Source organism: Hydra viridissima, unplaced genomic scaffold (assembly GCF_058129835.1).
Source record: "Hydra viridissima isolate aposymbiotic clone 2 unplaced genomic scaffold, HvirCarnegie_v1 scaffold_1, whole genome shotgun sequence".
Taxonomy (NCBI): domain Eukaryota; kingdom Metazoa; phylum Cnidaria; class Hydrozoa; order Anthoathecata; family Hydridae; genus Hydra; species Hydra viridissima.
In genome coordinates this window covers 5,361,959-5,389,325 of record NW_028324300.1, presented here as the reverse complement: position 1 = coordinate 5,389,325, position 27,367 = coordinate 5,361,959, and the positions used below count along the sequence as shown (strand labels likewise).

At 29.7% G+C, this 27,367-nt stretch overlaps 3 protein-coding genes across 4 annotated transcripts in view; all 3 read right to left on the bottom strand.

The window, feature by feature from the left end:
• LOC145187257 (alpha- and gamma-adaptin-binding protein p34-like) overlaps nt 1–19,512 on the bottom strand; it is a 91,670-nt gene extending 72,158 nt beyond the window's left edge. The window contains exon 1 of the mRNA XM_090090829.1: nt 19,505–19,512. The gene's annotated coding sequence lies outside the window, so the exon portion shown is untranslated. The remainder of the gene's footprint in view (nt 1–19,504) is intronic.
• Nucleotides 1,063–3,305, bottom strand: LOC145187828 (uncharacterized). Its single transcript, XM_080064311.2, has 5 exons — nt 2,936–3,305; nt 2,637–2,719; nt 2,190–2,498; nt 1,628–1,906; nt 1,063–1,517 (listed from the first exon to the last, which is right to left on the bottom strand). The coding sequence occupies exons 1-5, from the start codon at nt 3,210–3,212 to the stop codon at nt 1,275–1,277; spliced, it is 1,191 nt and encodes a 396-aa protein (XP_079920437.2). The 5' UTR covers nt 3,213–3,305; the 3' UTR covers nt 1,063–1,274.
• On the bottom strand, nt 11,198–24,028 carry LOC145187909 (uncharacterized). Of its 2 annotated transcripts, XM_090090844.1 has the most exons (4): nt 23,858–24,028; nt 23,064–23,341; nt 21,062–21,208; nt 11,198–11,436 (listed from the first exon to the last, which is right to left on the bottom strand). In XM_090090844.1, the coding sequence occupies exons 1-4, from the start codon at nt 23,862–23,864 to the stop codon at nt 11,287–11,289; spliced, it is 582 nt and encodes a 193-aa protein (XP_089946970.1). In that variant the 5' UTR covers nt 23,865–24,028; the 3' UTR covers nt 11,198–11,286. The 2 variants fall into 2 exon arrangements, with proteins under 2 accessions (XP_089946970.1, XP_089946976.1); XM_090090850.1 differs by lacking the exons at nt 11,198–11,436; nt 21,062–21,208 and adding an exon at nt 22,259–22,410.
• Between the last annotated feature and the right edge of the window lie 3,339 nt (nt 24,029–27,367).

Here is a 27,367-nt window from a genome sequence, read left to right as displayed (position 1 = left end):
GTAACAAAAATTGACTATGAGAAGTATTTGCCTCGAAGAATTTTTATTTAAAACATAGTGAAACACTTTTTTTTAAGGAACTGCAAGTTATTTCCGGCAGAATAACCAGTGGCCGTGGCGCAGTGGTTAGAGCGCTTGCATAATAAGCAAGGAGCTCCAGGCTCAATACGAGCTATGAACATGTTTTCGTGTCACGGTAAGGAAGGAGGCGTGAACTTCCTAGTTAAATGCACTTCCGCGGTGTGCCCTGTGATAAGATCTTTGGATCTTCTTGGGGGCACCTAAAAAAAAAAAAAAAATAACCTCCAAGGAATAGTTTTAAGTGAATGCGCAATTAAGAAAACTATTCATGAGTTTCAGACCAGCTCAGTAAAAGATATAGAAAAGATTAAAACTCATACACTTGTTGTCAGAATATGGAACGACGATTGCGGAATTAGAAGTTGAGCTGAAAACGCTCACCAAGAGGAGCCGATAAATAAATTTAATTAGTTTCTAAAGATGATCATTTGAAAATTTTTAAAGTTTTGAAATTATCATATTTTTCTTTGAAAGGATAATTTTTTTTTCAGTTTTTGAACATATTACCAGGGATAGGGAGCCGGAGTCAAACTTTTTTCTTCGGGCTCTCCATCCCTGCACTTTATCATCAAATCTTACAGCTTCTATACTACAATAAAGTTAAAATTGCTCAACCATAGCATAAAAAGTCAATCTCCAGGTTAGTTAAATCAGGAAAAATTCTAATCAACGAAAGTGTACAATTGTTTCGGAAGGGTCTTAATTCGTTATCTTTCTGATGATGAATTTTGCATTTAGTGCAATTTTAAATCAAGAAACAGCAGATTTCCACATGATTTGACTTTCTAAGGATCTGCCTACACTAAAAGAATAACTAAAGATCAAGCATCCAAAACGTGATAAAAAAAGATACCCATCATTTTCTTTCTTAAATTTTCAGCATATTACATTTACGTCTAAACTGCTAGTGACGATATTCGATTTAAAAAAGATAGAAACCTAAAGTTGGTTGACTGGTGTCAGCAGAACACATCATTAGGCTTTTTCCTAATCAAATTTTGTAAGATCTTTCTATTTCAGAAATACTAATTTAATAAAAAATTACAAACTTTTTAATCATCAAAAAATAATCAAGATCTCTGAAAAAAATAAAATAAAAAAAACAACAAAAAAAAAAAACATGAGTAATAAACTAAAGATAAGTTAATTTAGTAAACAAAGACAAAGTAAGATATATGGAGTGGAAGTGTTCATCACAACTTCGTATCATCAGATTCAACAACTTGGACTGTCTCTGTCTCTATGTTCTCTGGCATGATCCATTTCACCACCTTAGTAGATCGAATGTATTCAGATACAACTTGAGCAGGAACATACACAAAAGCTACTGCCTTATCTTTAAGATCTAAAATACTTGGGACTTCACTTTTAAGTGATTTGTAATAGTTCTCAGCCATCTCAGCAACTGCATGTGGGACTTCAGTTATGGAGTGCGCCTAGTGATTCAAAAATAATAATTTGATTAGAAGTAAAACAGTAACAAGGGCTCTTTCATAAACAATAGTACAAGTAAAACAAACACAATTTTTCAAAATTTTTTGATTACCTTAGAATAGGCAAAAACAATTTCTTGTGCTGATATGTAAACTTCACCAGTCACTTGAATAGCTTTTTTTGGTATATACATAGTTGTTTGGTAAATGTGATCCCAATGGCTGGCTAACAATTCACTTCCAGCTGATATATTTTCTTGAAAAACTTTCTTTACTTCAGGTATTTTTGTTTCAATTTCAGTTTTAGCTTCAAGGCTTTTTGCTGCAACATAATTAGTTCCTTGTTTCAACTTTTCAGTCATCTCTGCAACACGTGCTTGAGTGTATTGTACCTAAAATTTAACAAATACTTGTTCCTACAAAGGGCCTTATAACTGGTTCATGGGAATTTCTCAGTGATAAATTACTAGAGAGACTGTTAAACTCTTGATTAATTTGATATTTAAAAATAAAGGACTGTTTTTCCTTACAGTTCTTTGGTTTTTTGTAACTTGATTATCAGAAATTTTTTTATATAAAAACAAACTTTTAAACATGACAATACTTCTTTGCACTTTATTTTCAACCCATGCAGTAAGTAATATGTAAAAATTATAATTAACCAATCAAACTCACCATGTCTACAGCTGATTTAACAGGTTGATACGTCATTAGTTTTCTAGTTCCTCTTCGAAAGGTTCTATCTTTTAAGTTTGCTGCACGAACAACCAATCCTTTATCTTCATCTTCTTCAGCTTTTTCTATCTCTTTCAAATCATCAGCATTATTCCCATCAGTTGGGAAAACAATTTCAACCATAAGTTCAGAGAAGGAAACTGCATTATCAAGCTGCTTTGTAGCCTGTTGACCAACATTTGATGAAGAAAACTTGTCTAAAACATAATGAGTTGTTTCTTGGGCTTTTTCTTTTGCATGCTCTGCAATCTAAATAAAAAGAAAGAAGAAAAAAATCAACTTTAACAAGAACTTTATTAATTCAAACTGTAATCTAAACATATACTATTATAAACTGAAAAAACCTTTTATAAACATTTTATGATAAGAATAAATGCAATCAATTACCTCTTTTGGAGTTTGTTTTATAAAAGGAGCTTTCTCTTGAACTTTTGCTAAAGCCTCCGATGCACAGCTATCTAGAGCAGCAACTTGTTAACAAAAACAAAAAACCTATTTTAAATATACTTAACAAATATAAATATATTTTTAATAGAAGTTATGTCAAGTAAATATACAGAAAAATCATATTTTGATTAATCAACATTTAGATTTCAAAATTTATCTTGCGTCTGAAGCAAAAGTGATACTAAGAAATACGAACAATAAGCTGAGTAGCTGAAATTAAAACAGATTCAGAAAATTACCTGGATCAGATATTTCTCCGACAACTGGCTTTGCAACTTTAAGAGCTGTTGTTGTAGCTGCTATTACAACTGGTTTTGCTGCTGCTGCCAAACGATTCGCGTATTGTTCTCCAGTGTTAAAAGCGCTTTTTAAAATTTCATTTCTTTCTTTAATCGAAGAGTACCAACTTTGAAGCTGAGACAAAGTCATTGTATATGTAGGAATTTCATTTAAGCGTTCTTGAAAAGTCTTTGGTAATTCTTCTCCGTTTGTAGAAGCTGCCGAATCAAATTCCATGCTAGATTATTATACTTGACTTTAGTTGTGTTTCCAGGAAGAGTTTTGTTAGTAAATCGAAATTGATTTAAGAAAGTTACAATTTACTAAGTTTATATAAAATGGTTTTCGCACTTTGAACTCTGACGTAAATAAATTAAACCAATCACACTGACTGTACTAAACTGATGATGTAACTTTTATATCTAAAGACCAAAGTCTGATTTGCATTGGTAAAGGGGGTAAATAAAAACTGAAATAAAAACTGGACTTTAATCCCCGTCACTTGTAAAGGTTTATAATAAAAAAAATCATCAGTCAACACAATTCTAGCCGTTGTTTCCCAACATAACCGTGCGGCTAATTGCACTACATAAAATTAGCAAACATCTCTTATTCTTTCATAAATAAAAATATTTGAGGAAAGTGATTAATATTCGTAAAAGATGAGTTGTATTATATAATGCAACAAATTTTTACATTATATTATTTAGAGGATTTTGTATCTGAAATAATGATATCTGAGCTAAAGTTAGTAATGGAGCATGTTTTTTAGATGAAATTGATGGATGAAATTTAATGAATATGAATGACTGAACTGAAAACCTTGACTTATTTATGATATATAATCCGAAAAAACATTTATTAGACATCCAAATACTTATAAACAGCTCAAAAAAAAAAAAAGAAAAAAAAATGTGGTTGTATAATTGCCATATTTACTTTTTACGTAACCTTCTGAACCCTTTGTTATGGAGAACTAAGGAAAGTATTTTACAATATCATACGAGCACTATGTGCAAACTGACAATAGACATAGTTGGAGGTGTTAAAACCAGGGCTGTGGAGTCGGTAAGCTGCTGTTCCGACTCCGACTCATACTCCGACTCCTTGATTTTATTATGGACCGACTCCGACTCCCACTCCTTCATAAGTAACCAATTTTTAACAAAAAATTTACTGTAGTAAAATTTTAACATTGGCTATTTCATCACCATGATACAAATAATCCAACCACTTAGTGCTTTAAACAGTATTTATTAGAAAATAATTTCTGAACAAACAACTTTTCTTTACTTTTGTTATCCAATAAACTCTTGTTATCCAATAAAATTATGAATTTTTCAAAATCATGTTTGAAATATTTCAAACAATCATGTTTGAAATATTTCAAACAATCATGTTTGAAATATTGTCAGTTGGATAGAAAGAACTTGTTCTTCTTTCAGTTTATATTCTTGAAGAGTCTTTTCCAACAGACCAGGAGAAATTCACTAGTGCCCTCCAGTTGTTGCAAACTACAATTCCCATTATCTCTGGACATCCCACAGCTATCAGAGCATCATGGGACTTGTAGTTTTGTAACAATTGGAGGGCTAGAGTTTGATACTTGTGCTCTAGACTGACGGAACATAAAATATTTTAATGAGTAGCATCTATAATATCCATATTAAAATTATGAAACTTTGAAAGATTTTTTTTAAGCTGGAGTCGGAGTCGGTACAACTTTTTCGACTCCGACTCCGACTCCGACTCCAGCCAAAATGAGCTCCGACTCCGACTCCACGACTCCGACTCCGACTTCACAGCCCTGGTTAAAACTAATAATGTTAAGCTGTAAAAATCTGTTGAGAAAAGGAGATCATTTACATCTGAATTTAAGAAAAAGTTTGATTTCCTAATTTTCTGTACACATTTTTTTGACTCCAACTATGAATTGATTAAGATTAACATAATAACGTATGAAAAGAAATCTTCAAACTTCAATGAAAAATCAATGCAAAAAGAACTTATATGTAACCTTTACAAAATTTTTGGAGTAAAGGATATTTAATACTATTTTTAAGTTCTTCCTTTTTTTTTCGAGTGATACTTTTCTTAACATTTCCAATATTAGCTCCTAGAAATGATCAGCCATTTTTGCCGAATTTGAGCTTTGATTTGTTTGGATTCTGTAGTGTAACTGGCACAATCTAATAGTGTTAACATGGACAAAGAAATTATACATCCACTACATTTTCAAAATTAAAATCTTAAATTTTTTATAAAAGCGTAATAAGTTTTTTAAATTAATTACCCTTATAAAAAAGTGTTAATTTTTTTTTTTATTGAGGAAAATTAAAGTTTGCACAGTTGCTACTTTCGTAACAAATTAAACCTAAAAATGATTTTTAAACAAATAATAATTCAGAACTGGAAATTTTTTCTTGCAATAAGTAGGAAATGATTGAAAATAAGCATAATAGAAAGAAAAAAGTCCCAGAGACATTCATCTCTTGGAAAAATACCTGTTATTGTTTGCAGGAACAACAAGAAAAGATGTAAAGCAGGCAATCTTGGCAACCTGAATATTGTAGCTGAGCTCAATTGTATTACACCACCCACTTTTTTGTAGTTTATCGCCACTTTTTGTAGTTCAGGATAATTACTATTGTTAACTATGAGCTTTAACCAAGCAATAATTTTAAGTTTTATAATTTTAAATTTCTTTATGTTTTCTAACATATCTTCTAAAGATCAATTAATGGTTGCTAAATTATACCATGCATTAAAAATACAAATATATATATTTTTTCCTGTGATCATGAAATTTTCTAATTATGGTACGTAAAAGATAAAATGAAACTGTGTTTTATAACGAAGAATTAAAAGTTAAACAGGATGCTTTTGTTCTGAAGTTTGTTAAATTAATTCAATTAAAAATACATAGACCAAGAAATATTTTTATTTACAAAAGTGTTCAATAAACTGCAGTATTGCTGACAGGAGTTATAAAGCAAATCCAGTTTGTAAAAAAATATTTCTTTCAATTACATGTCTTAAATAAAAAGACCACATAATATCGTGGGTGTCTGAGACCAGAAAAACGTGGAGGTTTCGGACAAACTGTAGGTGATAACGAAATCACCAATAGCGGATTTTAATTCACAACAAATGATGGTTCTCTAGAGAACAAATGATGGTTCTCTAGAGAACAAATGATGGTACTCTAGAGAACAAATGATGGTTCTCTAGAGAACAAATGATGGTTCTCTAGAGAACAAATGATGGTTCTCTGGAGAACAAATGATGGTTCTCTAGAGAACAAATGATGGTTCTCTAGAGAACAAATGATGGTTTTCTAGAGAAGAAATGATGGTTCTCTAGAGAACAAATGATGGTTCTCTGGAGAACAAATGATGGTTCTCTAGAGAACAAATGATGGTTCTCTAGAGAACAAATGATGGTTTTCTAGAGAACAAATGATGGTTCTCTAGAGAACAAATGATGGTTTTCTAAAGAACAAATGATGGTTCTCTAGAGAACAAATGATGGTTCTCTAGAGAACAAATGATGGTTCTCTAGAGAACAAATGATGGTTCTCTAGAGAACAAATGATGGTTCTCTAAAGAACAAATGATGGTTCTCTAGAGAACAAATGATGGTTCTTTTTGTGAAACACAAAAGAAGTTGACGAGAAAACATTTGATACGAAACTAAAGGTAGAAGAGTTTGCTAAATATTGTATGCACAAATTAAGAGCAAAAATATTTTACTGTCTTATGAAAAAGAAAAATGAAAATGTTGTTTAGGTATGTATTGATATGCCACATCACCAACCAATTCCTAAAATAAGCGTTGGTGAAATATTTCATGCTCGACAATTTTGGCTCTATAATTTAACATTAGTTCGACATGATCAAGCAGTGAAAAATAAAGATAACCTATTTATTTATACCTGTTTGGAGACTCAGAATGGTAGATAATTTAATGAATTGTCTTTAGCCCTGGTTCACTATTTGTCTAAATTATAAAAAGCTATGATTACAGAAAAAAGATTTTTCAGAGCATGAAACAGTGCAAAAACTAGGAAAAGATTTGTTTCTTTAAGATAACCAAAAAATGGTCCACACAGTTTTTTAAAAAATAAACCATGTCTAATAAAAGATCAGAAAATTATTACTTAATTTCAAAGAAAAGATTGAAGTGCTTTGTGTTTATTCTGTAGAGCATGACTTTGTCAATTCTTTATTAAAAAAAAGGAGAACATTTTTTGAAAATTAATGGCAAAAAATCTTTGAGGTATCAGATGATGCGAGGGACTTCTATGCCAGTGCTCTTGACAGTGTTGAGAGAGTAATGTAAAATGCAGTTGATGAGTTTTACGAAGATAAACCTTTTGTTTAAATTTAATAAAAGTATTCTACTACACTTTTGTTTTATTTTCGTTACCATAGAATGTTCTATACTGTTATCTTAAAATGAGATTTAAATTCATCTTCTAAAAAATTTTAATATTAAGTCCATTCAAATAAACTTTTGTCCCAAACATTTAGCGGTCATACATTAATGACGTCTCTGCCGAAGGGGATAAGGGTATCAGTAAATTAATTCAGATGGTAAACAGAGGTAAAATGAGGATCAAATTTTGATTTAAGACAATTTAATTTTTGATTTAAAAATTTAATAATGACATAGTCCATTCGAAATTACTTGAAAAACCTTTAATCGATATTTGAGTCTAGTACCCCATTCACACTAACAAAACCGAGTTTTAATAACACTCCCTTTTAAAACGGTGTTTTATTTAGCTACCGTTTTTTTAAACTCGTTTATTTGAAACAGGGTTTTAAAAAGCAGTGTGAACGGAAAAATGCGTGACAAGTTTAAGTAACCACGATTAAAACAAGTTTTTATTTTTGGTGTGAATAGGGTATAATTGATTTAATAATGCATTTTTATGAGGTTAAAGAACCGTTTGTTTTTTTATTATTGTATGCTCACAAAGTATTCTATAATAGAGAATACATTTAAATACAACTTTATTACGCTGTAAAAGGCTTTTAATATTGTAAAAATAAAATAATTGCAATAAATTTGGCATTATACGTCTGATTTTTTCAAAAATCAGTTCTAAATGGAAAATCTAATTCATTTGAATTAGAATTCATTTGAATTAGATTTCCCTTTTGATACATATGATGATATAATGGTTTTGGTTTCAAAAGCGTCAAATTAAACATCAAATAGTAAAGATGCTATTAATAGTTAAAAAGGCCATTTGCTATAAACTGTGATGTTGTCGTCAAATTGTGTTGTTGTTGTTGATGGTTTCCAGATGCTTCTCAAGAGAAAAATGATGGCTAAAAAACAAGATTCTCTCACTATAAACATCTAACATTCAAATTAATTATACTCGAAGGTCTATTAGAACATAGTGTAAAAATTATTTCTTAAAAAGTGTCAATTTCAGTTTCTTTTACAATTTCTATTTTTACAATTGTTTTAACGTTTAACTTGCAAGTTTTCTTTAAAAGCTGTTTTTCTTTTTTTATGAAATGTGTTATAACACATTTCATAAAAAAAGTATATATACCCTCGTGGTATATATACCCACGATTACTAATCTCAAAATTGAGAGGACTTTGAATCACGCACTTACGCAGGTGAAGACTTTCCTTTCCAACGACTTTCAGTCTTATTAATTTCTTAATGAAATAGTTTTTCTTGGTCATCAAAAACATCACACATTTTTTTCAGAGAAAAAAGTAAATGTAAGAAGTTTGAATAACAGAGTTGTAGTCTACTCTTATAGTTTTTCATCATTCTTGATCTAAATTTCAAAATTAACAGCTGATTGAGAAGCAACTGTCTCAATGCGTGCAAAAATATATTGTTAGACTAATATATACTGTTAGAATTCGTTCATTATATTATAGTTTTTAATATTGCATTAAATAATTCATAGGCTAGGCTTAGCCTATTAAACAAACTTTCTTTTATGCTGCGAAACGAATAATTACAAAATTAATAAATTTTAGAGGGTAAATCGAGAAACTATAAAATGCAAATGAACCTTTTAAATTAATAAATGTCTGAATATATTTTTGAACCAAAAATGTCTTTTTAAATCGTTTATGGATTTGTTTATAAAATCCGAACCAAAAACCGAAATTGAAAAACTATCAATTTTAAGTCTTCAAATCCAAAACAATCTTTAAAGTAGTTTATAAAACCTTTTACGGGAGAGAAAACGATTTTTACGGGAGAGAAAACGATTTTTAGATGAAGCGCATTTATTAAAAGCGTTTGACTGCAGCCCCGTTGAGACGGGTCTTATGCTGGATGTGGACCCATCAATTTGAGTGATGAAAAAATTCTTTTGCTGATTACTATATGCTTTTTTTTTTAAATAGATAAATTTTAGTATTTTAATTGGAAGGGAAATGTTTATAAACGTTTTTTTCGCCACAAAACAAAACAAAAAAGAATTTGAAATTTTTTGAAACAATTTATAACCACTATGATAAAGCCACAAATTTGTACAAGTTAAAAGTTATTAGATATTTATTCCTTAAAAATCATTTCTAGACAAGCTTTGTTATTTCTCATTTAAAATCAGAATTTATTTAGCATAGTCTCACTTAAAATTCTAAATTGCAAAAACAATTTTTTCTCGCACAGATTCATTTTATCTTTTCTCGCTAAAAAGTTGCACAAAGTTTCAAGATCACAGGAAGAAAAAAAACGGCAATCCGATTTAAAAATTTTAACTCGTCATCCTCGTCTAATAGATAATTTATGTTTGTTTTGAAAAAAGAAAAATAAAGATCTAGTCTGTTAGAAAACGTTGAAAGATAAATATCGATGACTAACTACTACTTTTCTAGCAACTTTTCAATTCTTCGACGATAAAAGATGGCAATCTTCAAGTGAAAATTGTGAGGAATGAGAATTAAATTAAAAACAGAGATCGGGGAAAAAAAAAACGAACAAACGAAGGCTCATGAAATCGTTATGTAAATAAATGTTAAAAAAAAATAAAAGCGGAATAATGAAAAGTTAAAAACAATGACTGAGAAAATACGTACACATGGAGACCTATTTAACCAGCCATATAAATAAGTGGGTATAGCAAGGAAACAAATAATAATGGAGAACTATAAAAGTTTAAAAATAGAGTTAGGAAGAAAGACTTCTTGAAAAAATTATAAAGAAGAAAAAAACTAAACTTAGTTTTTTAAGAAGAGTTTTTAGAGAGAGAGAATTTTTGTGATTGAAGAGTTTTTGAATAAACAAGACAAGTTTTATAAGTAATCGAAGTAGAAAAAAGAAATTGTTGATAAAACAGAAGAAGTAAAGAGTAAAACAGAAGAAGCAAAGAGTAAAACAGAAGAAGTAAAGAGTAAAACAGAAGAAGCAAAGAGTAAAACAGAAGAAGTAAAGAGTAAAACAGAAATAAGAAAATGATAAAACAGAAGAAGTAAAGAGTAAAACAGAAATAAGAAAATGATAAAACAGAAGAAGTAAAGAGTAAAACAGAAATAAGAAAAAAATCGATTAAATAAAAATAAGCAGAAGTTTCGTCGCTTCTAATGAATAAAAAGAAAAAAAGATATTTGCATAAAACTAGAAGAGTAAAACAGGAGTAATTGATAAAAATAGTTTTAGACCCTACAAGTAAAATACAAAAATACTATTTTTAATTTTGTTATCGTAATTAATAAAAGATTACACACTAATAAAACGCATATTGAAAATTGTTGTTATTAAGTATATATTTACTTATATTGTCAGCCTACAGATGTTGTCAAGCCTTTTTCTTTTTGAGCTGTCACTCAAAAATTTCTTGATAAAATAAAGAAAGGTGTTACCAGAATACTGTTGCTACTCTAGAAAAAGATTTTTACAGCAAACAAACACTAAGAAGCAAAAAAAATAGTTTAAACTTAAATAGTTAATGAAGCAGATCGAAATTTTTCTTTTTTGTGTTTTTTTGCTTTTTGTCGGTTAGCTTAACTGAAAAAAAAATACTATACTATACATATTTTTATTTTTAGTTAACAACGCGTTCTAAGAAAGTGAAGTTGTGAATTTAAAAATGTGCTCTACCAAAAATTTTTCTGAAATTTGCAGCGTCTTTCAAAATTATTTTCTAGTATTTTTGTATTTATAAAATTGAAAAATTTATGATTTTATTTACATGATAAAACATCTTTTATGAGCATTGTAAAGAAAAAACATAATTAGTTTTTAAATAAATATTTTGTTTTAAAATAAACCCTTTATAACTTTTTTTTTTTTCTCTAGATTTTCAGTTTGTTGCTGAAAAGACCTATCTTTGACAACTTAAAATGATGATAACACTTGCAATCGGTAGAATTAGTAGTAAACAAATCAAGCATGATCCAATCCACAATTTTTGAGCCGCTCTAGAAGCTTTTTTCGCTTTCAACATATCGCCATCTTTAATAGCTGTACCGACCTATAGAACAAAAAATAGTTTATCGCAACCAATTATCTCATTAATGTGTAAGATTTAAATTTGTTCTGAGATTTTTAGTACTCCAGAAATTTTCATATGAAAATAAAACGCATGCTTCTTATGGTAACATAACGAAAAAGTTTTCTTAGAATTTAAGTGCTATTAAATAATCGGTTATACTTAAAGACTCGGCCTACTTTATACGTCGGATATGTTGCATAAATAGGCCAAAAATTAGAAGGCTAGTTTTTCAATATCTTAAGTTTCTGTATTTTAAAACTTAAAATAGTGATATTTGGTATATATATATATATATATATATATATATATATATATATATATATATATATATATATAAATATATATACTTTCAAGGGCAATTACTCCCTTCGTTTTTAAGCTAGAGATTAAACAAAAATAGTATTAAATAGAGGTTTTATTTCTTTATTTATATCAATTAAGTTTGTCTTCAACCAGTCCGTTTCTTCGGATTCGGCCAACTTTAGGACGAGTTGACCAACTCGTCCTAAAGTTGGCCGAATCCAAAGAAACGGACTGGTTGAAGACAAACCAAATCCAAAATTTTTCAGAAAAGCTTTATTTTAATTAGTAGTTGCTTTACGTCTTTCGCTTGCCCGTTACCCTAATACACTATGCCTTCGATTGGGCGACACTCCGGCACGGCTGGCGGATTGTCAACTTTTTTGACAAAATTGATGTCATGGGCCTCATAGCAGTCGGTCACGGTTTTGGCGTAATGCAATGACTCCAGGTCCGGCCAAAATACGTAATTGCCATCGGTATGATAAGCATTGATGAATTGCACTAATCTGCTCTTGATTCAATCCTCTTCGTAGATGACTTTGTTGACTAAGAGGCCGCTAGGGACCAAAAATGGCTTGGAAATATCTTTGTCAGGAGCGGCTAGCCAGACGAGCACCTTGGGTTCGAACTTGCGCTTTTTACAATATTTAACGCTCGATGGAGTCTTGTATTTGTCACTGGAGTTGTATGTAACGTTTCCTTTGAACATCGAGTGGGACAGCATAAAGAAAGACTCATATCAAGGATGGCCAATTTTCCCTGAAAATCGCGATAAAGACAATCAATGCCGGTCTTGATTCGCTCATTCTGGCCCTCTTGTCAATCAGGTATATTATGTTTGGTATAGGTTTTGATGTCAGTGTACCTGACAAGAGTTTTAATGATATGTGAATGAGTGCATCTAAATTTTCGACCGGCCTGGGTCATCAAAACCTTATAATTGTGGTCAAACATGGTTTTCAGACGATTGATGACCTTGGGGGTAATAATTTTGGCCGCACGACCACTTCCTTGCACTCTTTTGTGTCCAGAATTGTTCTCAGAATGTTTGATTACATCATACAAAGCGCTTCTTGGAATTTGTTCAGTATTGAAGTGATCTTCGGTGAACTTTTTACCTTGCGATTTTAACATTAAAGTAGAACTTGTAAATCCGTTTTCATACCTGCTTAGACACCATTTCTTTCTTAATTTTTAATAATTATCTAAAAACAAGTATATTAACTTATAGAGAATTAAATGAACTTTAAAATGGATTATATAAAATCTTTATAAGATCTTTATATAAAAGTGCTGCATTTTTTCAATTTAGAGAAACAATTATGTAACTGTTTAGAGACAAAGTTCTTCAAGTTTTATTCATCACAAGTTCATTATTTGTACACGAAAGTTAATAAATTAATCAAAAGTATTAAAAAAAGTTGATTTCTTTCTGGACAAAACAAGTGCAACTCGACAAAATGTTGACCAAGCTGTATTTCGCTATCAATATTTCGTGGCGAATCCTTTGTTGTCGATCACAGCCTTGCATCTTTGAGGCATAGATTCGATCAAGTGATCAATGAAACTTTGTGGAATCGCTGCCCAGGCCTTTTAGATTTGTTCAAACAGTTGATCCTTATTACGAACACCTTCACAATTAATTCTGCGGTTGACGATCTCCCACAGGTTCTCGATAGGGTTGAGATCCGGAGATTGAGGCGGCCAATCCATTACCGATAGGTGGTTATCTTGAAACCACTGCTTGACTACTTTTGCAGTGTGTTGCGGATCTTTGTCTTGCTGAAAAACCCGTTTTATTGGCATATTCCATTCAGCATGAGGTAACATAACATCTTTCAGGATATTTTTATACATGAAACGGTCCATTATTCCATCGTTTCGATGTATTGGACCTAGACCGTTAGCAGAAAAACACCCCCAGACCATTACATTGCCTCCACCATGCTTTACGGTCTTATGGCAGTAACGTAAATCGAGGCGTTTTCCGACCGGTTGACGTACATGGCAAATGTCATCGCTCCCAATGATGTTGAACTTCGATTCATCACTGAACAGGACAGTTCGCTATTTCTGCACATTCCAGTCAATATGAGATGTAGCAAACAGGAGTCTTTTTTTCTGGCTTTTTAGTGAAATCAGCGGTTTCTTAGCAGGGCGTCGAGAAAACAATCCGGCTTCAACAGCACGTCGTCTGATTGTTCGGTCCAATACAGGCAGCTCTAATTGCTTTTGTATCTCGACTGATGATATCCAGGGATCCTTCTTGACGGATCTGAAGATCATAAAATCCTCTCTAGAAGTGGTGGAACGCGGTCTTCCACCTTTGTTATCTGCTGCCAACTTCCCCGTAGAACGATATTTGGAACATAGTCTTGATACGGTCCATTTTTTCACGCGATATTTATCACAAATACTTTTTTGTGACATTCCACTTACGTAATCGCCAATAATTTTCTTTCTTAGTTCCAATCCAAGACTGTCGGGAGCCATTTTTGCACTTGAAGTCATAAAAATAATAAATATTTCTGGATACTACTGGATGCTTCCAGATGCTTCTTCTGGAAACTTCTGGAAGCTTCTGCATGCTTCTGGAAACTTCTGGATACTTCCTTTAATTATTAAAAAACTTCCGTGACGTTGACACGGACTAGACTTGAGAAAATGAAACAAACCAAAAAAAGTTGCACTTGTTTTGTCCGCTGCAAAATGGCACTTGTCAACGAAATTCTGCCTGTATGCTGTCACCTGTCAGCTGATTGCTCATGTCATGGCATGCTATGACTCCAGACTCCTGAACTGTTTGCTGTGGTAGTATAGTTCGTTTCGTTTTTAAGACATGTAAAATTAGGAACACTTTTTAGCATTGTTCGATGTTGGTTGCAAATGTTTTGTCCAATACTGTATATATCTATACTACACATATACTACATTTCTTTTTTTCTTCATTTTTTTCTTTGTCTGTTTTTGAAATATAATACAGCATCTTTGCGTTTACTGCCACATACAATCTTTTCTTCATTGTTATAAAAAGTATTTATTACTGTTCAATTGACAAGAGAAAGCCCCCTCTCGAAATAATCAGCACAAACAAAGTATTGGTTCAAATTAAATTCGTATAAAATATTTTCGCTAACTTTTCTGATGTCAGGAATTTCCAACGTATATAGACTTTGTTTCACTGCACGTAAAAGTTGTGGCTTACCATCCCCTATAACAGCTGCATTTCCTAAGATATTATTAGAGTATTTTATTTTTTAATTGGATACCCACCATAAATTAAAGTTTTGAATTAATTTTGATGTTCATCATAAAAATAATTTTGAATTGCAGCTGAAGTTGTTTCATGGAATATATTTAATGCAAAGTTGACATCTTCTTTATAATTAGCTGGATAGAGTCTATTTCCCTTATATACCTTTCTTAAGTTTACTGAAAGAGTTTCGCCTTTTTCATGTGCTCGATGAAGCAAAGTCCTAGAGACTTCTCCTGCAGACTCTTTTATGTTAAAACTAAAATTAGTGAACTGAATTGGTAGGAAAATGAACTTTTTAGTACAAACCAAATTGTTTCTTAGGTTTTTAAGCAAGCGTACACTATCATATATCAGATAAATTTTATAATCATTGTAAGTGATAAAGAAATTTTCTGGTTTGTCAAAATCATAAATGCTGAGCAATTTTGAATAGGCTAAGATATTTGTTGGATGATTCAGTAATCAATCGTCGGATGTTAAAGCCTGCAGATCTTAGTGTATTTAAACTTTCCTCTATTTCTCTTTAATGAAATCTCCACTTCTCTAATGAAGTCTTTTTTTGGATGGCTTTAATCAAATTAGGCATTGATTTCTTGAGGCCAACAATCATAAAAACTATTACTTCATTGTAGAGATTACCCTCTCGATCTTGTACTATTAATCTTCCACTGCGATATTCACAAGATTGCTCCAGATACATTTCATCTTAAAAAATTACACAATGATTGCTTATTTTGTCCTCATTCAACAATAACTTTAATAATTTTATTGAATCAATTCCATCTGATACTAACTTCTTTAATAGTGATTTTGTCAGTAAAGGAAGTTGTTCCAAAAGATGCGAATAAGTCGGAAATGATGAATACCTTTGCATTAGTGCAAAACGTAACACTTTTAAATAATATGGAGGACAACCTTTAAATTGAAAAAGATTAGTTTTAAAAGTTCATAAACAAAAGAATAAGAATTCCCTTCAACAAAGTTGTGCATGTAAAAAGACACCAAATTAAAATTAAACTTTGATTGATCTAAAGTAATGAAGAAGTGAAAGTTGACAACTTTTCGAATGTAGTTTTATATGCAAATTGTCAATCAACAATTATTGATTCAAGGAGTGAAAAGAGTACGATTCCGAGGCGCAGACCCTTATGTTGCATAAATTTATGCAACATAAGGGTCTGCGTCTCGGAATCGTATTCTCGAAATAAACCGGGAAAAGCGTAACAAGACGAGAAATTTCCCGGAAAAAAATAACAAGAGAAAGGAAATGATTGTCCCGGAATAAAGTTATAAATTGGGGCATAAACTTTTTCAGGGAATTTAAAAACTGTGTCCCGTATAATTACAAAACTTTACGAGACAGATCAATTATATTAACTAGATATCTAACTCACGCTTTGGCAGTGAAGAAAATTTTTTGCCAACCAAGTTAGTTTTGCCAGCCAGAAATGACGCACAGTGACTCAAAACAACAAAAAATGGCTTCAAAACCCTCACAATTTTTTGGTAAATATGATGCCCTTTTTTAAATAATATTAAATTAGAATGATGATTTATTTAAAAATTAAAAAATAGTTTTTTCATAAAACTTATATTTTACATTTTATGGTTAAAGAAGTTAAAAATTTTATTATTATTTTTAAAGAAATCTAAAAAATGAGAGATTTTTAATTAGTAAAAATGGAGAACTTTTAATCTAAATTAAAGTCCATATTTACTTTTAAGAAAATCTTTAAACTTTATATTTTTTGAAGAAATGCAAATGTCAATGAACCCATAAAAACCCTGTCTTCCGCCATTTTTTAACAATGGTTTATTTTATCAAAATAAATGAAAATGGCGGAAAACAAGGTTTTTATGGACTCATTGACATTTGCATTTCTTGAATTTGAGTTTTTTACTTGTATGACTTGTTTCAACATATCAAATATAGTTTCATGAGACATATTTTTGTCATTATATGCTACTTAGAAATTTGTTAAAATGTTTTTATTTGAATAATGATTTACTATTCAAGAAGTGCTAGATATTTGAAATAGCATTACTTAAAAACTTCAATATTTCCTGTAATATACAAGTAACATTATTTACTTAAACACTATAGGGAACGTCATGTGATGATTGTCAAAGAAGTTATAGCATAAAATGTTAAACAGTGTAAAGTGAAAAGTAATATAAAGTACTCAAAAATGTTTCTGATATATATTAATGATTTTAAAAACAACAACAACAAAAAGATTAGATCTTATCCCAAAATATACGTTAGCTAGGAGTGGATAAATTACAATTTTGGAAGGATTTTCTAAACGAAATTAAACAAAACTGAAGAAATTAGCAAAGAGAACATAAATTAATGCTACATTAGATAGATTTATTTCAAAAGTGAAGAAAAAAACTAAAACAATGTGGTAGAAATTATGTTTTTTTTTATTGAAAAAGAATATCAATGGCTTCAAGAAAATCTTATGACCAATAAAAGTAGCCATTTTGGTTTTGGAAAACCCCATAAACAATTGGTGGTCCTTGGAAAGCAAAGGAAAAGAGAAAAAATAAAAGAACTAGGTATTGAACATCATGCTCTATTGTTAGTCTCTGCAAGAATTACACTTTTTAAAAAAAGTCAAATGTTTTATAGATCAAAAAAGTTTAAGACACTTTGGATAAAACTTTTCCCTTAACTATGAGTGTAAAACAAACTCTTGCATTAGAAGTGAATACTGACCTATGCGGTAAACAATATTAAATGATCAGAAACTTAGCCCTTGGATACATATTTATCCCCTTCTTCCAATATATTTTAGTGGAAAGAGTTAAATACTGTCCCAAAAATATTTTTTTCCCCTAATTTCAGTTGTTACCATTAACTTTTATAAAGCTGTGTTTATATAGATGGTATAACAAAACCAATAATAACAGCTGAAATAAACAATTGCAATTATGTCCGAAATTCATTATATAAATTTCACATTAAGGATTAACTAGTATGTCTCGTTATGTTTCTTATGTCCCGTTAAAAAGATGTAAATTACGGGAAATTGTAAAGTTCCTATTTTGTCCGGGACATCTCGTCTGGTCTCGGTATCGTCCCGGATTTCAAGTGAATATTGAAAATTGTCTCGATATTTATTGCTAATCGGGACAAAACTTTTAGGATCGTCTCGTCTCGAATAAAAAAGATAACGAGACGCAGTTAAAAAGCATGAAAATGATGTATGTTAATGAAATAATGTTTGTTGAAGAAAATAGAAAAGTTCAAATAAAACACTTAAGTTATAGATGCTGTAAATTATATAGGATAATCGCATTACCTGATTGATATACTTTTTTCATTCGGAGTCATTATATTTTCCATTCTTAGAAAAAACATTTTACTGATTTGCTTAATTCAATTATGGCTTGATTAATTATTGAATTGTCATGGATTTTATGCGTATCACAAAGATAATGGCAATATTATATTTGACAATAGGTATTGCGTGATTGCACAATAAACGTTTAATATTAGTTACCACGTGATTGTTTGCCAAATGTTTTTTGGCAATTGAAGAGAGAGCTTCTGAAGGAAGAATACTGTCTGAGTATTTTTATCATCGTTTGTGACAAAATCAAAATATGATCAAAAAGTTTACAAAAAATTGAGGTACTAAAACGCTTTTATTTATTAAAAAATTTACTAAAATGCTTTTATTTATTAAAAAATTTACTAAAACGCTTTTATTTATTAAAAAATTTACTAAAATGCTTTTATTTATTAAAAAATTTACTAAAACGCTTTTATTTATTAAAAAATTTACTAAAACGCTTTTATTTATTAAAAAAATTACTAAAATGCTTTTATTTATAAAAAGATAAAAAATAAAAAAAGCAAACTAACAATAGAAAAAAAACAAAACAATTTATTAGATGAACTTAGAATAAAAATAAACACTTCTAGTTCGGATAGTCATATCTTCTTTCACACCTTAATTCATTTTTTTAGCTTAATTACTAGAAATAAAATTACTCCAGGAAAATGTTTTTAATGCACGTACAGTTGAATTTCAGGGCTTTAGACACCTCAATAACTTGCATGTATACAACTAATTTTCTCAAGCTCTCTTCTTCATCTTTCTTAACTTTGTTTTTGTTTAACGTGTTGAAGAAACTTGTTCATAGCTTCGTAAAAGAACTTGCATACGGCACATGAGGCATCCTTCATGGCTTTTTTTTGTTTGTAGTTGTTCAAATATAGTTCAAATATAGTTCAAATATAGTAAATTTTCCTGTCTGGTATTCTTAACTAAAAAAATGAAACTGAATTTTCCAGCTTCTGTATAATGCCAATATTTATACTTTTTATAAATATTAGAGTTCTTTATTTTTGTTTTGGAGTTGTAAAGAAGTAGGTTATTTTCACAGATTTTTAATTACATAAGTGTAATATCTCACAAAAACTAGTTTTTATAATTTCTCAGTTAGAATATTTTGATAACCCTGCATTTATTCATTTAATACACAGTGACATTTTTGGCTTTACTTTTTGTCAAACTATAATTTGGTTTAGGACCACTGTGTACCGCTTTGATACCTCTACGACGCAGCTAGGTTTCTTTGTTATTCATTATAAGGATTTCTGCTAAACGTTTTTTGATCCAATATCCCTATTGGCAGCCCCTCTTTGATAAATTATTTTATTTTATAATCTGTCAAAGCTTTGATCTTAAATAGTTTTAAGAAGAATAAGTAAATTTGTTTTGACATTGACCGACATGCCAAATGCATGCTGGCGCGGCTGACATGCCAAATAAGCAGTATGTGATTCGTAAGTATAATTTTGTATCTTTAATCTAAAAATAAATCTTAAAACGAATGTCTCGTTCTTTATTGAACTCCTTATTTTTTCTGCTAAGATATTTTTAACTATATGTTGATAATCTTACATTTACTAAATACTTCTTTCACATATTTTTTCTTCAATGAACTTTAATTTTATTGAAAAACTTTTAGTCTTATTAATAAGTCCCTATTTTTTACTTTCAACTGTTCAATTTCGAAAGCAAAACATTCTAAAAAGTTCTGTTAACATTTTAAACAAAAACATTAAACCAATCGCATAAACTGCCGTAGCGAAGATCCCTTTCAAGTAACTACTTCATTTGACATGATTTCGAATCTCCTACAACAGTCTTTTGTTCCCTTTTAGAAATAGTATTTTACAAATGTTAATGTTTTCTCACTTAATTTTAGTATTCTCGAAAACTGCGTTAATGTCGACCAAAATTTTTTGTTAAACAAAGTGATCTATGACTAATTATAAAGTTGTCAATAAACCAAATGAATCCGATAAGAAGTTTTTTTGTAACTTTTTAAGAATACAAAAACAACCTTTAAAATAATTTTAATTACTATTACCATTGTTTCTTATACAATTGTTATTATTATTATTGTTATCATCATCATCATCATCATCATCATCATCATCATCATCATCATCATCATCATCATCATCATCATCATCATCATCATCATCATCATCATCATCATCATCATCATCATCATCATCATCATCATCATCATCATCATCATCATCACCATCATTATTATTATAATTATAATTATTATTATTATTATTATTATTATTATTATTATTATTATTATTATTATTATTATTATTATTATCATTATTATTATTATTATTATTATTATTATTATTATTATTATTATTATTATTATTATTATTATTATTATTATTATTATCATTATTATTATTATTATTATTATTATTATTATTATTGTTATTATTATTATTATTATTATTATCATTATTATTATTATTATTATTATTATTATTATTATTATTATTATTATTATTATTATTATTATTATTATTATTATTATTATTATTACTATTATTATTATTATTATTATTATTTATTATTTATTATTATTATTACTATTACTACTACTACTGCTACTGCTACTGCTACTACTATTGTATTTATAATTATTTCTATTATTAATCATTATAACTATCATCATCATTTTATGATTATGTAAAAGACTTACTTCGAGAACCTTGCATATTGCACAAGCGCCCATTGGCCAAAAACAGAAGAGACATGTAAACACTGAACAAAAAACATTGATGTATTTGTCTTCGTTCACATCAATAGTGATGTTTGTTTCTTCTTCTAAACGATTCTCGGAAACATTCTAAAAAAGAAAAGAAATTGTGGATTTACAAATACTCTTGGTATATTTTAAAAACTAAGTTTTGGATTGTGTCGTTGGTACTGTGTTTTCAAGTTTTTTGTATCATTTTCATGGTGTTTTATCTTTTCAAGTAAAACACGGGTAATTTACAACAAAATGCTTGTTAAATTAGAGTAAAACCATGCTCAGCGAGTCGTACTTCAAAATAAACCGTGCTTAGCGGATCGTACTTCAAAACAAACCGTGCTTAGCGGGTCGTACTTCAAAACAAACCGTGCTTAGCGGGTCGTAATTCAAAACAAACCGTGCTTAGCGGGTCGTACTTCAAAACAAACCGTGCTTAGCGGGTCACACTTCAAAATCTAAGAACTTTTTTTTGTTGAGAATTTTGAATTTTTTCTTTTTCTTTTTTTACGAAGAAAATTAAAAGCTATATGATAGTATTTTTTTATTTGATATTTAACATATTTTTAATTGAAAATTCTAAGTTAAAAAATTAAAATGAAAACTTTTAAAATTGTTTTAACAGAAATTTATTATTACTATAAGTTTAAAATGGGCCATGGTTTATTACATCGTTTGTTACATACAAAGTAAAAGTAAAAATAATGTTAAAACTACAATTTACATTTTTATGCCTAAAAAAATTCATCGCGGATGACGTATCTTTTTGCAAGACACGTTTCCTTGCAGAGTCAATGACCACACAAAACGTATTTACATGCTAACATCTTCATGAAACGTTTTTTTCTGCATTTCTTGCATTTAATAACTTTAAACATTTTTCTTGCTTATCATAAAACATTACCAACGTCAAAACAATAATTTTGGTAGTTTTATTTGATTTTTCTGCGACTTTTGGTAACCATAATTCTTCTTGATCCTTGACCTTTTCAATTAAATGTTCTTCTGTCACTTATTTGCCATCAACTCTTTTATTTGCTTTGATTTAGCAAGAAAGTTTTGAAATTCATCATAAAAACAAGGAAAAACTTAAAACTCAAACAGTTTATAAACAAAGGTGGAAAATTTCTTTATCCAAGTTCTTTTAGCTGAAGAACTCGCAACTTCCTTCACAACAACAACAGACACCAACAACTAAGAGTAACAAAATATGTGAAGAATGAGCTGGAAGGCATACTATATGTTATCATCTCAACAAATCTCCACAAACCTCAAGGAAATATGTGTTGCATGACCATCTAAAAATAAAATAATTTTATCTACCAGTTTTTTTTTACTGGTAAAAGTTCTTAAAGTGACCATGTGATAAATGTATAAACTATTACACGATTTTTTTTTAAGCACCCATCCAATCAGAAGTTTTATCCAAGTGTCATACAAAAGATTTTTCAACTTGTATACAATAAGTAATGGTAAAAAGACTTCATCAGCATTGCAGCAAATGTTCACAATATAACTAGCATTACAATTATTAACAGTGAGTTTTAATACGCGCCAGGATAGCTAGTCTTGTTCGCTTTTAAAACCCGTTTCATCAGTATTTCATATGTACGATACTTCAGTTATGCCAGAAACTTGATATTGCTTAATAGGATTGTTAAAAAAAGAATTCATTATTTTAGCTGTACATAATTAAGACTTTGATGATGGTAATTTGTCAGGTTTTGGTTCAAAAAGATCTCTCGACCATCTTCTCATTAATCCATATTATCAATCTTTGGCACGTCAACTACCAAGTTGATTACTTTTTGAGGGACCTTATGCCTTTTGTGGAAAACTTGAAAGAGCTGTTAAGAACTCCTTTAAACTGTATCTGACATTAAATTTTAGTAATGAAAGATTAAATGAAAACTAATATAACTAATGATAATAAAGATATAACTATATTTACTCTATTGCTGATCTGTCGTTCTGTTTGGTTGTGCATCGGACCAAGAGGATGAACTGGATAAACTGATTCAATACTTGAAGAATAATCAGGGGGAAGGTCATCTCGCAACGTTACCTGACATTCAAAATAGCTAGGAGGAGAAACAGTTTCAGCTAACGCTGCTTGGGATAGGGTAATATACTCAGGCGGAGGATCATAATGTTCCAGACCTCTACAACATTGGAAATACTCAGGTGGTCTATCATTTTGGCAGTTACCAGAAGAGGGTTGATTAGACCCTAAATGAATAAGATTTTATTTGAAGCTAAAGCTGTAACCTAATGCAGTTTAAAAGCCTAAAACTCAGTTTTAGTTTTTGCTTCACAAGTCTCTCTTTTGCATTGCAATATTATATAACCTTACTTTAAACCCTTTGTGCAACAACGCATGCTTAAATAATTTTTGGCTAACAAAGTTGAAAGAGTCATAGGTGCAGGAAGTTAAGTTATTTAACTTAGATAAATGATCAAGAAGTTAACAAAGAACACATGTCATCATAATTAGTGGCAGAAAAGAGCCATGAAAGCTTATTGACTAATTAAAAAAGAGCATCAACTAAGTTTACTGATAAATATAGATAACCATATAAACAGATAATATGAAATCTTGTTATGACTGAAAAATAAAACCGTTGTTTTCTTAAAAATATATCGATAAAAAATAAGTGTGTTAAAAGCAAACTTAAAAAAATTGATTTTGTAAATATGTCATGGGAGGTGTAAAATCTTGAATAGCATAATGCAATAAAAACCTACCTGTCATTTCCTCATGGAAGTTTTTGACCACTTGTAAATAAATTAATAGATCATCTTACTGGGTTTTTTTTTGGTTAAAAGCAGTGCTATAAGTTTGAATCGCACACTTTTTGATGCTTTAACCTAATCAATTTAAATTTATGTCAGCAGTTTCGACTTAAACGAGTGAATATTACATCATTTAATGAATATCGCATAAATGCTCTATTTTCTTTAAACAATAGTAATAACTACAATACTTTTAATAATCCTTATTATCATTCTAATGAATCATGCATTAATAAAAAACGCTTGTAAACAATATTTTAGTGATTTCGTTTACTGATTTTCCACATGTTAAGAATTAGGAAAACGGCTGAATTGATCGCGAACTTAAAATGACGTAACAGTCTTTTTGCTTTACGAAGGATATCTAATATTAGATGATTTTGTATTAAACCAAATCTTAAAAATTTTCTAGGAGAATCTAAGAAAAAGTATTGAAAAATAATTAGCATTTTGACAACATTTATTAGATTAACCGAAAAACATTTCCGTCCTAAAATCATATCAGCAATTAACACGTTCAAGCGAGGCGGGAAACAGACAAAGGCGGGAATTAAGACGGTAGTTTGTGTTTTAATAAATTTGATTTTTTTAAAGTCATATTCTAGGTTACTCAGTTATATTCTTGGTTATTTCAAGTAAAATGTCGTTACATGCCAATAATGCAAAAATATGCGTACTCAATAATTGCTTTGTGACGTTATTAGTTTCTACGAAAATAAAGAAATTTTAAACTTTTGGAATTTTTAGAGAGATTTTAGTAAAGTGGGTTTGTGTTAAGAAAAAAATTGTAAGACACAACACAACCAGTACGCAAAACAACCAGTATGCAACACAACCAGTACGCAACACAACCAGTACGCAACACAATTAATTGTAGCAGATACAATCACGATTACTGGTACTGGTTGTGTTGCGTTCGTGTTCATTATTATTCCACACGTAGTTAATTTTATTATCCTCGAATGAAAATCAAGCTAACACAAACAAGACTGAGAAGATAAAACCAGAATTGTTATCTGTCCAATATGTCCAAGACAAGTTTCTGCTGACATAAATTATGTCCGAAATAATTTTCTGCTAACTTACTTTGACATAATTTTAGATCTGAGACATTTTCTGCCGACATAAATTATGTCATAAAATATTTTATATCATTAATCGAATCATTTCTCTAATTAATTGATTTACATCAACATCCAGCTTGATTCGTTTAATTAATTGAATCTCATCATCATTTCGATTCCTTGGAGCCGAAGTAGCTTCAACTAAGACGATTTCGCCTGCTTTTTCTTTGTGTTTTCGAAGAAGGTGACCTTCCAGGTTACTTAACTTGCCTTTGTAAATTTTTTTGCACACTTTACACTTTCCTCCTTCTTTACTAATTTCAAATTTTTTTCACTTGTTTATGCAATAAATTATTCTCCGTATTTGTCTTTAAATCTTAAGGAAAACAAGAACAGTGACAAGAAAATAGTTATTCCAAGATCTATTTATATCACAGGACAATCTTTTAAACCGCGAAAAATGAATAATTAGATGAATAATCGTTTATTAATGCGGCTAGGAAAATCGTTTTAATTTCTCAAACGTGTAAGCGGCCATTCCAAGTCTTTTAATTGTCATATTTTAGTCGTTTTATATGACAATTAAATTCAGTGTTGCCAAAATTTTTTACGTGTGAAATGCCAAAAGCGTGAATGTAAAATGCCATAATAATGCCTTTTCTCATATCGCGGCTGTTTCAAAATGATTCCGTCACTTTATCTTCAACAAATTTCATCAATGAGATCAACTAGTTAATCTTCGGATTGGAAGTCAAAAGGTGTTTTTTATTATCCCTTAAAAATTCTTGAGGAGCAAAAATTAATTTGAACTTTTTTTCCAAAGTAAATACTTTTTCAAGAATTTAAATTTTTCTGTGTCAAAATGCCAAAATAAAGGTAAAAGACCATAAAATACCATTAGATCAAAAAAAAAAAAATGCCAATTTTCCAAATATAAGCATCCTATAAGGCCATGATTGAGGGGAGCAGACACATAAGTATTTGATTCTAAGGGATTTAATTGCCAGTTTATTTGTTTGAGTTGTATCATTAACAATCTGAAAAGGGATATTTTCTCTTTAAAAAACGTGTAAGAGAAAAAAAAAATTTAACAACCAAACATTATCATTGATATTTGTTTTATTTGAAATAAATTTTCGGTTAAGATCACAACTCTTCAAAAAATGATTCTAACGGTTCGTTTAAATTAAAAGATAAGTTTTGGCCAGAGATTTTCTTACGGCTAAAAATTGCATTCTAACCGCTGCTTGAAATTGTCGGTTGAACTATGGTTAATCTATTTTAACCTGAAACGCCGCGCTGCACTATGCATCGCTTAGCGGAAATAGGATTTTGTACATAATTTTTAGTGATTTTTCATACTTAAACTTTTTAAGTTTTTTTTTTTTTGCATTCAGTTTTTAATTCTCTATAAAAAAAAATTATTTTTAGTTTTTTTAAACTTTTGACATCTTAAGGGTTTTTTTAATGTTTTAAAAAACTCGCATTTTTTGTTAAAATCTTTTCAAAGTATATGATAAGAGTTAAATTTCTATATTATTTTTATGCGAAATTAAAATAATAATGTATTTAATTGAATGTAAAACAAGAAATGGAAAAAAAAGGTTTTTCAATAGAATTTTTTTGCTGATTTTTTGATTTCTTAAACATTGATTGATTTAAGCATGTGGTCACAGAGGTCGCCTCGCTTTTTTTGAATAAAATATAGCTACTGCGAATCGACTTTACTGCCATGGAAAAAAATTGAGGCGACCTCTGTGACCTCATGCTTAAAAATCATTTTTACTACTGTGAGTTTTCTTCAAATACCGACTAAATTCTGTGAGGTAAATGAAAATTCCGTAGTTCAATAACATACGGTAAGTTTAAATTTGATTCAGTTTTACCTTGCGAAGATTTTTTTCAATGATATATTATATATACTAGATGTCTAACTTGCGGGATTTTATTGGACAAAAAGTGAAGCCGCTTTTTTTGTTTACAAATTGAATCCGCCATTTGTAATAAGGGCAAAAACTATATCCGCCATTTGTAATAAGGGCAAGAACTATAGGGTAAAGTGACCAAATTCCAGCCGCATCTTTACAAAATAGTTTCTACAGACATATTAACAAGAAGGTCTATATGAAAACTATGCATTTCTAGAAAGATAAATCTTTCAGCATTTAGGATATAATTACAGCATTTATTGTAAATGAAAATTGTTTGAAAAAACAACGATAACAAAAAGTATATAAATTAGACCAAAATACAACCACTATGACCAAATTTCAGCCAGGCGTATGCGGAATTAACCTAATTACAGCCAATATCAAAGACAAGTTTTTTACCAATACTTTTATGGGTTGGCATTTAAAGTACTTAAAAATTAATTGCATTACTAAATATTGTATCAATA